This window comes from Pelmatolapia mariae, linkage group LG16_19, assembly GCF_036321145.2.
Source record: "Pelmatolapia mariae isolate MD_Pm_ZW linkage group LG16_19, Pm_UMD_F_2, whole genome shotgun sequence".
NCBI classification, from domain to species: domain Eukaryota; kingdom Metazoa; phylum Chordata; class Actinopteri; order Cichliformes; family Cichlidae; genus Pelmatolapia; species Pelmatolapia mariae.
The window spans coordinates 27924465-27939809 of NC_086241.1; the positions used below are offsets into that span (position 1 = coordinate 27924465).

General features: G+C 40.7%; 1 protein-coding gene across 1 annotated transcript; it reads right to left on the bottom strand.

Annotated features, from left to right (window-relative positions):
• Positions 1–354: 354 nt before the first annotated feature.
• Positions 355–14729, bottom strand: wdr3 (WD repeat domain 3). The gene is made up of 27 exons (XM_063498106.1): positions 14669–14729; positions 13169–13370; positions 12852–13061; positions 12521–12639; positions 12344–12422; positions 10915–11010; positions 10458–10559; positions 10081–10182; positions 9408–9508; positions 8946–9050; positions 7742–7972; positions 7519–7612; positions 7184–7285; positions 6962–7044; positions 5417–5555; positions 5256–5312; positions 5047–5147; positions 4519–4630; positions 3256–3390; positions 3120–3170; positions 2974–3039; positions 2520–2612; positions 1913–1963; positions 1763–1806; positions 1506–1634; positions 803–896; positions 355–703 (listed from the first exon to the last, which is right to left on the bottom strand). The coding sequence occupies exons 2-27, from the start codon at positions 13340–13342 to the stop codon at positions 548–550; spliced, it is 2826 nt and encodes a 941-aa protein (XP_063354176.1). The 5' UTR covers positions 13343–13370; positions 14669–14729; the 3' UTR covers positions 355–547.
• Positions 14730–15345: the final 616 nt, after the last annotated feature.

A 15345-nucleotide genomic window follows, 5' to 3' on the forward strand; every position in this document is an offset into this window, starting at 1 on the left:
TGGTAACACCCAGGTGGTCTAGAGCTCAGGTAGTCTCTGACATCTTTCAAACCGACTGCCACGTCCAGACAATCTTTGGCCTTGGTTTGGCTCCGGGCCTGAATTGCTCCCTTTGGGCTTGTAGATCAGAAACCAGCTTAAATCATACATGTCCTTTTGTGTTTGTGGCGAGCATGAATGGAGTACTAGTGCTACTTTAAACCTGTATCTATTTAAAGTTTAACTATATTTGAATGAATTTTATAGAAACCTGAGGAAACACAGGGAAATGCTGAGAATCCACGCTACATTTCTCTTTGCCACCAAGGATTTATTTGTTTTGAAAGCCCCCCCGCCCATAAAACTTCCAAGTACTGTGAGAAAACCTCAGACGCAGTTTATTTGGGAAAAGAAGCTTGCCACTGAATAACACTTTGTTACATTAGTTCAGGATTTAATAACATATAAAAAGCAACAGTGTGAGGCATCTGGTCCACTCCTGGAATAAAGCAGAATGGGGTGGAGAGTGGACGTTTATACGAAAACAATCCAAAATGTTCATTATAATTCAAGCAATGGTCAAGACGGCCCTCTCCCTCTTCCTCCTCTTTTTCTTCTTCTCCTCCAGGCGACCTGTAGCGTCGGCAAAGAACAAGACGTCCTCTTTGCTCTCGATCTCCCGCTGGAGGAACTGCAGGGCTGCACTGTTAAAACCCATCACATCCTGAAAGAAGGAAAGTAAAAGTGGAGAGAGAAGCAACAATTGGTTAAACACCAAAAAGCTTTGCTCGGTCCCGCTCCCTTCCCCTCAGATGTCACTTACTCTGATTTCCCGCACTTTTGAGAGTGTATTGGTCCGTAGCTCATCGATGACAGACAGCAGCATCTGGTTACTGGAGATCTGACCAAAATGGATCCTAGAAATAAACAACACTTTTATTAGGTGCACCTTGCTCATGTTATTCATGGTGTGTTATCCTGCTGGAAGCAGCCATCAGAAGATCATCACTTGCAGTCATAAAGTGATGCTAACGGTGAGCAACAATACTCAGGTAGGCTGTGCTTTTAAGTGTGCTATCCTCCATCCACTACCTGCAGCAACCTGAACTGTTGAAAAAAGGACATATCGATCCACGTTTTCATGTCCGTTTCACCAACTCTGACCCTGGCATCCAGAAGAAATCGATCCTCATCTCATCGGGCGATGTTTTCCAATCTTTAATTATTCATTTTTGTTGAGCCCATGCAATTTGTAGCCTCAGCTTCCTGTTCTTATAGCGCCTTTGAATAATCTGTATTTTCTCAACCTTTTAGTTTCGTTAAAACATTTGATCATTGAAATGAGCTTCATAACACCTAAAAAACCCACCATTCTTATGTTAATTAGTTTTTTAAATTTATGTTTTAAATCTTTTGTTGTTTAAATTTTTCATGCAGATCCCAGACTCCTGAGTCACCACTCAACTGCCCAAAGATTAAATCTGACTATAAAACAGACAACCCTTCCATAATAAAGCACGTCTTACTTGAGAAGGAAAAACAGGCAGCGGCAGACCAGCTCCACCTCCAGGCCCTGCTGGATGTAACTGTTGAAGAGTTTCAGGAGCTCGGGGACATAAGGAAAAGGAAGCACCAGCAGAGAAACCTCCAGCTCACTGATGATCACAAAAAAACGTAAAAAAGAAAAAAACCTGAGTGTATTTAAATGCACAGGACAGTGTAGGCAGATGGTAATCAGCTTCACAGGCAACTATTTGGTGAGTGCACTTTGCTTGAATCTTACCTCGATCTGACCTTCTTTATTACATCTAAAACGTAGCGGGAGGGCTTAAAGAGGGACAAACAGATTGAGTTTATAGCTTGAGCTGAAAACAAGGTTTATTTGTGATCTCAGTATGAAGACATTTATTGTTCATAACTCTGTTTCTCTTACCGAAACATTTCCAAAGGCCACAAGGATAGGGTTGGGTTGCGGTGGAGGAAGCTGCAAAAGAGGATGAACTGTTTAATGTGACCTGTGATGCTTTTTAAAAAACAAAAAACCTGATTTAAACTTCTCTGATGTGCCCTTTAATCTTCTTCTGCACATCTGGACCCAAGTCTGTGCTTCTGCCAGTATTTACATGACTCCCTGAAAGTCATTGTGGATCTGCCACAGGTGCCCGGTCACAACTAAGTTTACTCATCAATTTAAACTACACTCTGATAAGCGCACAGAGCTAAATTTAGCAAGTAGGGTAGTTTCCGTGGTGATTTTTCAAATGCCCTATTGTAAGTGAACAGAGCAGGACTTCCAGTGGAGCCTTCCAAAAACAGCATCACCACTCATGGTGGTCCAGAGGTGCACAGGAAGATGACCTTGAAGGGAAGAACTTAAAAACTAAGGTAATGGTGTTTGACCTTTGCCTCACATCAGTGCATTTGCAGCTGCTGGAAAAATTATTTCGGCTCAGAATCAGCTGAGTATTGATAAAACAAAAAATGCCTTTTTACTGCACTACCCCAGAGCAAAAGTAGATTAACTGAAATCATGACTCAACCTCTTTGCCTGCGCTCTCACAGGCATATCTGTGCTCTTCCATCTTCCTCGTTTCCCCTTTATAAAGCTCCAGAGCCTCCATGATTCGCTCTGCCTGCAAAAAAAAATATCGCACAAACAGGAAAAAGATCAATAAAGAAGGCTTCTGATTTTTGGCCCTCATAAATATGAAGAATAATTCTTAGTAAAAGGCAACTGAAATATAGAAAATCATCAAGGATTTATTCAATTAATTAATTATTAAAGAAAATATGCTTGATAAAAACTGAATGTGTACCAATCAAGTAAATTTCATTTGACCAAAGTCCATTAAATTGAACACTTTACAATCCTACTTATGAAATACAATTACACAGAAAATTTACATGTAATCAGATTACTTAAAGTTTTCATTTTGGCCATAAGTACTTTTTGAGTGCAGATAATAACTCAGCTAATTACTGAAGAGAACTCACAGCTTTGACTGTCTCCACAGTCTTCTTGCCAGCAGGTGCTGCCTCTCCTTGCGTTTCTCCCGGTACCTGAGAAGTAGAACGTATAAATGCATCACTCATCCAACATAACAGCAACTAGGTGTAGAAGCTGAAAACTAAGCACTCACCACAGGTGCATTTCCTTTAGCCAAGCTCTCCTCAAACTCTGCCTCTCGCTCCTATTGACACAAAAAGGAGGCGGTGTTTAGGTGTTTATGTCAGCCACTGTAACATCATCTATGTGGGCCCTGTCCTCCACCTCACCATCTCCCTTTCTTCCTCCAGGATGATGGGCTCCCTCGTCCTCTCCCAGAGACGTAGGGACTTGTCATGAGATGACGACACGAGGTGGTCACCGTTTGGGCTGATGGCCAGACACCAAACCTCCCGATGGTGGCCCTGTGATTTAAAGAGGACGTTCACAGTGTTAAAATGTAGCGAAGTGGCAATGTTCAAAATGTAAAATAAAGAAGCTGGGCAGTAAGAAATGTGGTGCAGCTACAAAAAAAAAAATCAAATAGGAAAGACCAAGTATCAACAGCTACTGGGTGGAGTGCTATAAAATTTAGATTATGAACTAATTCCTGATTTAAGATAAAACCCCTTTGAACCCTACGGCGTAACCTTCCAAGCCAATCAGTCGTCTGCGTTGCTGCATTGACCTGACGTGAAATTACACTTCTTGTCTGGTTACGGCGTAGGGTTATAACCAGTTTCCGGTTACAACGTAGGTTACAAATTAGATTTCCAGCTGAAGTCTAAATCAGGTATAAGAAGTGTGAACTTAATCTAAGAAGACAACTGATCACCCAGAATTGATCTGTGTGTTTCTGTGAGGAATAAATCCAATGACATTCTCTGCGTAGCTCATGAATGAGGTGTAGTTTGGATTAGTTACCCTAGTTACACAAGCACTCCCTACCATCCCAGCGCATCCTCTGTTTCCTCATGCACACCTTCTTCCAACCCCTACATCAGTTTACAGAATCATCTTCCCAATCAACCCATCTTCCCCAAACTGTATTTCTATCATTCATACAAACGTTACACTCAGCAGCACGACTGAGACATTGTTTTGCTGTCTCCTATTTCCCCACCAGATGTCACTGAAACAAAGCTTTGAATGAATTAACCCATTTTTAAAACAGCTGATGAAATGGTTAAACACTGCTTCATTTGCCACTCGATGTGGCATCCTGGAGGATCTGATAGGGTCCAGGTATCACCTCATGCTACCGGCAGTGACACTGACAACCAGCCAAATGCAAAACTAGTGAAAAAAAAACAGTCAGAAAAGATGAAAAGGGAAACATGTGAGCGGCCTCCACCTGCCAAACCATTCCTGTTTTGGGGACAGTCTCATTGTTACCCCTCTAGTCCATCTGTTGTTAATTTCATTAACACCAAAGGAGCTGAAACTAATTAACAATTAACTTAACTGACCAGATTAATATCGTAGAAGTTTAACTGACTTCACTCTGAATAAAAAATGTTCTTTTCATTTTTTGAGCGGTGGGCACTTGTTACCTCAAGTGTCTGGATGTGCTCAAACTTGTCTGCGTCCCACTGTTTGATCTTCTTGTCCTTCCCTGCTGTGAAGAACAGATGAGTCTTGGGAACAAACTGGAGGAACATGACGCTGCAAAGAGAAAACAGAGGAAAGAAAGAATGAGACAAAGCAGACTTAGATCAATTTCAAACAAGGAGACAAAAAAGAATATTACACAACGACACATTTAAAAGGAAATTAGAAAAAAAAGTGAAAGAAACATTACATTTAATCAAAAATTAATTAACGAAACAAAAGAAATCATCAAGGACAGAAACTGAGATGGTCCATGAGAAACCAGAGGAGCGTGCAGATGAAAGAGCAGCTGGTGTGAAATCACGGGTCAGTGTGAGTTAACAGGACACAGATCAGAGTCTCTAACCACAGAGATGAAGTCAGGGTTGGAAGCTAAACTGCCCAGTAGATGACTTCATCACTGAGTAAAAAACTCTTTTATTTCCAGTTAAACCTCTGACTGTTTGGTTTGGGTCTGTGCTGGGCAGTACCTGTCGTCATGAGCAAACATGGAGCGGTGACAGTCGCCAAAATCCAAACCCCAGATCTTCACGTTTCTGTCGGCGGAGCCGGTGGCAATAATTGTGCCATCCTGGTTAGGAGACACACAAGGTCAGAGTCAGGAAGACTGTGGGCTGAGGTGATTGTTCTTGAGTCTGAGGCTTGCAGCTAATTATTTTAATATCTCAACAGTACTCACGTGTGAGATGTCCAGACAAAGTACAGGCAGCTTATGTCCATACAGAGACAAGAAGAACTGGAGCAGCAAAAGGAAGAATGTGTAGATATGATGTAAACAGTGTCATAAAGCCAGTGTGCGGTAAATATAAATTTAAGTCGAATCTTATATGTCGAGCGTACCTTAAGTGTGTCTGTGTAGAAGATCTTGACTGTGCAGTCTAATAAAGAGGCTGCCAGCAGTCTGTGGTCAGGAGAAAACTTCACACAGAGAACGTCTTCCTCCAACTGCAGAGTGCGTTTGTGCTTCACTGTCAGCCGTCTGTGTCACAAACACACACACACACACACACACACACACACAAACACAAAAACAACTCTGCAGGTAAGTCGTGATGCAATATCAACACCATTTTCAACATTACTGCCTTCACCGTATTTAGCAATGTTTCATATTGCACCTACTGTGGGTAACAGGAATAGTAAATTAGGTAGTTAGGGCCAGATATTACTGGACACTGACACATTCTTATTGTTTTACATGCACACCGTCCAAAAGAGCATCTCCAGGTTACAGCAGGAGTCTTGAGTTGAAGAAAACTATTGCATTAACTGTGTGTCAGCTATGTTGACACACTGTTTAATGCAATTAGATAATTCACTCAAGAATACTTTGGGCTCTTCCCTTACTTTCCAAGGGCTCAACGCAGCAGATGGATCTGCGTACTTGAATTGAAACTGATTTAGACGGGACGCCTTTTCTGATACAACTCTTCCCATTTATCTGAGCCTGGGACCTCCTGAGTCTGCGAAACTATACATTCACTCATCCATCCCCTCTTCAGCTCCCAAATGTGAACTTTTTTTCCTCCTTTTAAAAACTGAAAATATTAATTTAATATACATGAACACAAATCAGACCTGATAAGAGTGGACATGACGAGAAGTCGTGTTCAGAGACATGAAAAAAAATGTAAAATTTGTGTCCAGCAACATTAAGCAGTAGCATGAAGGCCGTGGCTATGATACAAACTGCTGTGAGATTATGTTGATCTTCCACAAAGAGAAGACTTCATGAAAAAAAAGAAGAAAAACAAAACACACACACAGCACACAAAGTCTATTTAAATATTAAGATCAACCAGATTGACAATATAGAGAAGAGTGTGAGCGATGGTTTGATTGACACAGAGGCCGTGTAATGTATGGGAATATTTCCACTAGGACCGGGACTCTAGTGTACCGATCAGGTCTGCTCAGACTCAGTCTATTCCTACAAAGATGACTGGATAATGCATCACAGTATAGATGGAAATGACCTAAAATACACAGCGAAAGCATCCCAGGAGTTTTTGTGGAACACTTTACAATGACAGATTCAGTCTGATCTCAACCCAATCCAGCTGCATCTCAAAAGCCAAACACAACCACAGGCAGTTGTGTTAATAGCGCTGACAAAGTATTTCAAAGGGATAAACCAATTTTTGTTTGGTGAGTTTTGGCCATGAGGCAGTCACTGTCTGCAAACTCTTAAAAAATATAAAACTTAAGCATTTTATTTTTTTATGTTAATTGATCCTATATATACTATATACACAATTGGCTGTAGCTCCGTAGTAGTTTCAAGCTTATACTGAACCTGACCACTTTATCCCAGTTGTTAAGGGTCATATGAGATCATTGAAAATCTACCACATCGATCCTGAACATTGAACAAAATAAACTCACTTCTGGCTGGTCTCCTTGTCCTTTACCAGCTCAAACTCCCAGAACTTCACAGTCTTATCTGCACTTCCTGAGATAATCCCCCTCTACAGGAAACACACACAAATAAAAAACAAATCAAATCAGTCTTTGGACTTTGATTTTTTTTTAAAAATCCGTTTATGGAAAGGATAAGTTGGATGTGAAAAACACTCAGACACACAAGCTGAGTACAGTGAGGTTTACCTGATCTGGGGCCAGGCAAATTGACCACACAGCTCCATCATGGGCATCTACAGTTTCCAGAAGGCTTCCTGAGCCCAGCTCAAAGATCTGCAGCTTCCCACTCTAATAAGGACAAAACACATTCTTGACTACAAGAAAGTCTACAACTTTGTAAGGAGCGCTATTCTCTCTTCCAAATGGTTGCCATTAGATTACAGGATTCAGAAAGAAATACACTCTACACGCTCAAATCCACTAAATCACCGATGACATCAATAACTTATAGAGAACAGTGGTTGAAACTGACTGTAAGCCTTGGACAGAGTGTCTGAATGACTCAGTGTGTGTCCACATACCTTCGTTCCCAGGATTATCTGTCGGTCTCCAGGCACAAAGAGGGAGCAGAGGGCGTATTCGCAGGCCATGGTGCGAATCACCTGCAGAGTGGATCTGTCACAGTGGGCAGGACAGTTAGAAGACCAATGACTTTTTCACTGACAGAGCTTTTTCACTGAATGCAGCAAAATGAATCTAATTATAAGACCCTTTCAGGACCTGCTGCATCTAAACTGGTGTTACCTGTTCCAAACTTTGACGGTGTCTCCGGAGGCGGAGAGGACAGCCAGGTTGTCTGAGCTGAAGGCCAGTGTGCGCACATCTGTGCGGTGTCCACCGAGTGTGAGGCGAGCCGTTTTATCGGCTACGGGGGTCTTGAGTGAGGTCTTCAGGCTGTAGGTCTCAACTGTGTTATTCTGGAGCAGCAGAACCACCTTCAGCTCACCACCTGCACATGACAGGCAGTCCACCCACCTGAGAGGGAACAGAGGACATGGATGGGGAGTCAGAGAATGGTGTGTACATGTGAACAGACCCCTGATTCGGAAGAGTGTGGCTAGCGAAGATCCCTGACTTGTGACACAAGTACCTGGGAGGGATGCATCAGGTCAAATATGTGGTTCCATTTATTGTGGCGCCCCCTTGTGTAAATAAGAGAGGAGCCAGACACAACCTTTCTAATTCTGGAAAGTGCCATCCTACATAATAGGCACAATTTCAGGTACTTCAGATATATTTAGATCAACAACTTGTACACAATTTGAGCTATTTACATATAAGGACAAAATTATGTTGATGTTTGAAAAAGCTATGTTAAATACTCCTTGCCCTGTTTAACTTAAAAACTTGCTGTTTTCATAGGGGGGTTATAATTGTGTCCTGATCTGTACTTACTTGAATAAGAAGTCTAAATGTTATTTTTTTTTCCTCTTTGCAAAATTTATATTTTATATTTATTTCTATTTGTAAATCTTGTGCAGCACCACTATTCTCAGGTGGTAAGAACTTGTGCTTTTAAATGACATGAATCTTCACTTTGTTATTTTTCTACATGAATTTGCCTTATTTCATCCTATGAAATTATTCAAGGAACTAAAGACTGTTAGTTGTCTGGAATTGTACTGCAATGTAAGGCGGATTAGAGCAGTTTATAATACTTCACTCCTGCATGCTCCACTTTTAGTTCAATGTCCAGCAGGTGGTGACAATGCACACAACAACCATGACCAGAGGAAATTCATGATCTCCTACAGGTAATTGTGGCTTAATGTTTAGAAATAGGGTCACTGGATCAACACTGATAAAGAGACAAGCAGCGGCAGCAAAGTGAATTCAAAATGTCTGAAAAGTTAGATTTGAAACAAGAAAATTCATTTTAACATTTATTCGGATGCTATCTGGACCTAAGTTTCAGAATTTTCGGGAGAGCATAATTCGCTGCACTGACCTGATCTTGGAAGATGCCTTGATGTTTGTTAGTCTGATGATCTCGTCCTTCAGCATCCTCTTCACCACGGGCTCCTCTGTCTCCTCACCTGAAGCTTCCTGAGCTCTGCAGAGAGCAGGGATAATAATCATCAGTTCAAAGGGAGTGCAACAATAACAAAAAGCTGAAACTAATCATTTAGGCAGCAGCACTAGCACTTGTCCTTCCACCTCCACTGACATCAATGTGTTAGAAGTAGTCAAGATAGGTGGTGTCAGTACTAGAGTTATATTAGCGACATTCATATGAAGCTTTCTCAGAAGAGAGCAGAAATACACGGGTTTAATTGTCATTGGTAAATTTGTCCACCTCAGTATCTGAATGTCTATACATCTGGCTAACAAAACTAGCGCTGGTTGTGTGGTGGTAACAGTAACAGTCAATGTGCAAATATTCCAAAGAACAGAATACATGTGTGCTTACTTGGTGGCCTTCTTTTTGGCTTTCTTCAGCTTCTTTGTCATTTTTTTCTGCACTTCTTCCTCTGACAGTACAGTGAAGAGCTCCAGGACTGAGTCGTTGCCCTGAAAGACATAGAAGGAATAATGTGTATCATCAATCGCTTTTAGCTAGAAAATTAGTTTACAAACACAAAGGAAATGGAAGGCATTTAAAACTAGTATGTGTAATGTTTAAATTACAGCTGTTTGTCAGGCGAATGCTGACAGGCAGTGTGACTGTACAGGAGGAAATAACTCAGCAATCAGTCTGTGTTCCTGTTGAAGGAAAGACCAACAAAACAAAACCATTTAAACTATTCTTAATCGCATTTAACCATCAGGTCATGTGGTCAGAAGACAAATGAATATACAGACAATTACAGCAGGGTGTGAACTGACATACATTAGTGATGTCAGACTGATCTCTTTCATATTACATTAGCGACACTGACTAAAAGCCACAAGACTACCTTACTACTGATGAGTGCCTAAAAGCTACCAGTGAAAGAAGAAACACATACTACAGCATGACTACAGCAAATCTCAGTGGGCTCAAACTGCACCGAGCAAGCATTACATTCAACCCAGATATAAATACTGTGTATTCCAGACATCATGCCGAGTCACAAGGGGCTGTAAGATGCTTCAGTACTAACGTGGCAGGCGATGACTCTGGTGTGGCGGTCTGTTGTCAGTGAGACGACGCGATCTCTAGCTTCTCTCAGGATGGAGCCGGCCTTTTCACAAGATAGGATGCGCTGCCCAAAAAGAAAAAGAAAGAATAAAGGTTAAAGAGAGAATTTGGTTTAATTTACAAACATACTCTAGTTGAAGATGGTGTTGAATAATTGGAACTATTAACAACTGTGAAACATTAGAAAAAAAAGAATCAACAGCACAAAAATGAGGCAGTGCACTGACTTTATCCTTCTGAGACATACACTGCTTAATAAAGAATGACGTTCCACTACAAAGTTGATACATGGAGAGCATTTGAATCATTTTACCCTCACTGTAATGAATGCTACTTTACCTCTTCAAGGCTTTCATCCACTTCTTCTTTATTGTCTTCTTCATCATCATCAACCAACAGAGTTTTTCCCTTCTTCACCTTAGGCTCACCCTCAGCTTTTGCCTGCGCAGAACGCGAGCAGACAGAGTTTTACAACCTTACAACAACTCCATTAATATCATTTTTAGAGCCAAAAACTACAGTTAATAAGGATCTGATTAACTTCAATAACAAATTTAATGTAATTGAAAAAAAGTGCCCGTGTTGTGTAAAATTGCAGGCAAAATAATGCAAAAGGGAAATGAAAGACTACTAAAAACAAAACATGACATCTTCATAGAAAGTAAAGCATCGCACATTAGGGGAGAGACTCCAGGATCTCAAGAAAACCTGTTTGCTTTCTCTCTGATTGTCTTTTTTCAGTAAAGGGCAGTTGGGGGAGGAAGAGAAAAAAGTGCTCAGCTGTGTCCTTTCTCACCTCCTCCAGGTAGTTGATGTCCCAGGCTCGAAGCTCACTGTCTGCAGAGCCCGTCAACAGCCTACTCTCCTGGCTCAGCAACACCATACCCCAAACCTAACATACACACACACATTTAAAAAATAAAAAACATTGAGTCATCTTAATAATCCAGGAAAAACATTAAAATTCCAGTGGAAAGTCTCTTATAATCCCCATTTCCTTCCAGTGAAAGCAGCTAGTCACAACAGCTCCACTATATGGACCAAAGTACTGCACAGTACACCAACAGGAACTGCTTGGCCATGGAAAATCCTGCCATGAAGCTCCCAGTGCACAGTTTTTGTCCTGAGGTTAATGCCAGGGCAGGTTTGGAACTACACTGTGCGCTTCAGCTTCAGTGTGGATGATATTACCTCAAAATTCTATCACAAGATGTCAAGGAAATGTGCAATAATGATATTTCTGACAAGAAAGAACAAAAAACACTCAATAAATGCTGTATCAATGAGTGCAGCTTACAGCCAGCAGTGTTTATTAGTGCAAACAAAATAAAAGGTATTAAACATGCTGTTCTTGTGATGAGTTACTGTCATTAGAGATAGACTACCCAATTGAAAATGTGAATCTACTGCCAGCAGCAGCCACATTATAGTCCAATAGCAGTGACACAGCATTACATGCACACAGCATAAGTCAAATGTAAGCACAAAAGCAGGCCAGCTAGTGTTTTCTCTGGTACTATGTGGTCGACCTTTTTAACCAGTTACTTAAATTCCTCCTTTACCACCATGAGATTGCATCAGTAATTTCCATCCACTGTTTGTGCTTCTTGTTATATGGAGTGTAAGTAGCGAGTGCTCCAGTGTTGCTCAGGTGAGTCATTTGTTTAATGTTGGGTTGCACATCATCGGCTGTTAGCATCTCCTCCTTCGTAGCCTGGTTGTACTTGATGGTGTGTTTTTGCCTCAAGGGGTGAAACAAGTTTGTTGTTTCCATCGTCACCAGGAAGCGTTTTCTTGCATATTTTGTAAAGCATCACACTTTGTTGAAGGTTGCTGAAGTAGCTCCCTTTTACTAAATCTTAATTGTGGCAGAAGGCTATCCCTCCCTGAATATGATTCTGCTGCAACCTTCTTCCTATTAAAAGGGAGTTTTTTCTTTCCATTCTCGCCAAGTTTATAGGAGGTTTTCTGATTGTTGGGGTTCTCTATCTAATATTGTAGGGTTTTTACCCTCTCACTGTCAGACATGTCTGGGCTTGTCTTGTTGTTGTGTGCGCTAAAGAAGTGAATACATGATATGATACTTTTATATCGCTGAAAAATTTCTACCGGTATTATTGTGAACAATATCTGGCCCAGCCCTAGCCATACATGTGTGGAATATCTAGAAGGGAAGAAATTCCACAAACGGACTTGGACTAAATGCAGAGAAAGAAGCATCTCACCTCACTGCGATGGCCCACCATAGTCTTAAAGCAGTGCTGTGTGTCCAAGTCCCACCACTTGACAAAACTGTCTTTGGAGCTATACAGTGGGCAGAGCACACAATTAGCTTTTCAAACCTCCATTTCAAATATACAATCCAGTAGACAAGACACAATGTAAACATCACGGTGTCCTACCAAGTGACAAGGAGGTTCTTGTCTCTCAGGAACAGGGCCTGCGTGATGACATCTTTATGGCCTCTCAGCCTGTACAGCCCACACTCATTGATGATGTCCCACACGATCACATCTGTGTCCTAAGAGAGGAGTAAACAGTTAATTGAGGTGATTCCTTGCAACTCACAGTCCATCTTGTAAAATAAAAAAGCATTTTTAAAGTAAACCACTCAACAAACAAACCTCCAATTTATCTTCCACCTTTATTTTCATGTAACTGTTGTCACTTTGAAGTTGAGTTTAGAATCATGTCAACACTTAACAAAACCAAGGAACAACCTGCCACACTCACCTTTGAGCCAGTAACAAGTCTCGCCCCGAGTGCATCATAGTGTATGACGCTGACTGCAGACTTGTGGCCGTTGAAGGAGACGTTGCTCTCACCGTTCAGCAGGCTGAAGATTCTTACTGCACCATCTTCGTAACCCACGGCAATATGAACTCCATCAGGTGAAGGGCAGAGAAAGGTCACCTCATGTTTCTGACCCTGCAGGATCAGGACCTACACACACAGAGATGACAAGAATAAAGATAAGAACAGATAGAATCTGAAGGGAAATGTACCTGGATATGAGTTGTCGCATTGTTATAATCACACTTGAACCTCACCTTCTCTCCTTTTCGAACATCCCAGATGAAAACATGTTCACATGCAGCCACAGCCACATAGCGCCCCTTCTCCCCTCCTCGAAGGGTCACATACGTGATGTTGGCTTTTTGGCTGCCAATGACCCCAAAAACGGCGCTGGCAACATAGCGCAGGTACTGCTTGGTCAAACCCATGACCAGCAGCCTAAGGTGATGCTGAATCCTGTTTCACACCAGAGCACAGGAGAAAAATTTACTGCGCACACCTTTTACGGAAGAAAAACAAAGACTCAGTCCTTGATTGGCTCCACCTGATTCTACATAATGTCTGAAGAAATTTAAGACAAGTTCAGAGTTCAGTATGTTCTGCTAGATATTGAAGTCTACATTTTCATACAGAAAACTGTCTTCATTCTTTTTATAACACTGTTTGAAAAGTTGAACATTACACCCACATGTTATTAGTTATCATGTCATCCTAAAGTGGCTTTGATGCCTCCTGTGCTAAATGTTCCAATATAGTGTGGGGAAGATCGTGAATAGTTTTTGTATGAAAAACCAGTTTCCCTGATACAACAGAAGGCATAAACACATAAACACTGCTGAAAACATTAACCACTTTAAACTTTGGTACTAAACCGCATTGGCACAATCAGGGCATCCCTCTCTTTTTTAACGCCTGGCTTTCTGGTTGTGCAACTGTTGGCAAATGTTGCCACAAAAATGGAAACATCATTGACAATGCATGTTTTCCATCATGACAACAAAGATGAAATACACTGTATATCAAATGCACCCAAGTGTCCACATATTAATAGATATTTATAGGAATAAAAGGACGAATCTTTATCTATATAGCATAGTTTCATTTGTGCTGTAATTTGTCCCTGCTATCTAGAATCTACCACGTATATTATGATGCGTATTAAATATATCACAGTTTTAAAAAGTAAGCTTTTCTGCTTTATACCAGCACAAGAAACTACATACTTAATACATGTCTGATCTTAGTGTGCTATTCCGTATTAATGAGGTGTAAAGTATTTTCGAATTGTTTATAATGTGTCGAACTACGGCCTTTATTTCTGCAGTGTCGATTCAATGTTGTTGGTCTATTCCTTCATTTTATGTTCTTTCCTCATAATTTGCAAACCCTGCTTTAATATAATACGCCAAAAATACGTTCTACTTAGTAAACGTGTAGCAAAGTATAGCATATTAGTTCTCGCAGATACGGGTACGTTCGTTTTAGTACACAAAACTGCAGGCAGAGTTGGCGGTTTACCCTCTGGCATTTGACTCAACATGACAACGTTAATCTCCGCCCGCCCGGAGACAAATTTGACCCAAATCGAGTGTGCCTAAGCACGACAACCCTGTTACTAGACCCACGTGGTAAAACAATTCTTGGATAATTGCACTTAATAAAAGTAACCATAACATAAATTTATATCTCTAAACGTTATATACAACATTTGCGTTTGTTTCGTCAATGTAAAGCGTCTATGTTGGTCCTCTTACCTCTGAAGTGTGGCAACTAGCAACTACCTTGAAGTGCCTGACTTCGGCTGCTATTTCAGACCCAACCAATCTATCACAAATCGTTACTAAAAAAATACCATGCAGTGCTAGTTTGCCTATAAAACTATGCACACAGCTACAGTCTATTGGAAATATATATTTTTTTAAATATTTAGATAGGATTTTAGCAGTGAAGTGCGAGTCAAGGAAACTTTTCTGTTTCTTTGTTTTCTCGATTGCGCTCCTTCTATTGCTTTTGACTGCAATACCAAAAAATACATTTTATACATTTTTGAATGTACAGTCCAAAATAAAATAATATATTAGCACTTTACAGATACTCGTTTTTGTTTGTTTTATTTTTGGCCAGAGACGTCTGGCTTAGAGCCAATGACTTTTGCGGTTTACAACAATAAAGTGATTCCACAGTGATCCCTAAGCAATCATACCGGAAGTGTTTTTTTAAGTCAGCTGACTAGTACCGGAAAAATAAAATGATCTCGTGAATAGAACCGGAAAGGTGTTTGTCTAACCTATACAAAACAAAAGCGTGTGCTATTTTAATAGGAGAGTATGGACATGACAGAAAACTATAAAGGACAGAGTAAAAGTACATTAAACATACTCTAAAAATAGTTGAAAGGCCAGAATAATCATACTCACATGGCATTGTATTT

Coding starts and splice junctions, on each gene's coding strand:
- wdr3 (XM_063498106.1), bottom strand. CDS start 13,342: ATGGGTTTGACCAAGCAGTACCTGCGCTATGTTGCCAGCGCCGTTTTT. Junction 7,973..8,945: donor AAGGCATCTTCCAAGATCAG/GTCAGTGCAGCG, acceptor GTTCCCTCTCAG/GTGGGTGGACTGCCTGTCAT. Junction 5,148..5,255: donor TTTGTCTGGACATCTCACAC/GTGAGTACTGTT, acceptor TCTCCTAACCAG/GATGGCACAATTATTGCCAC.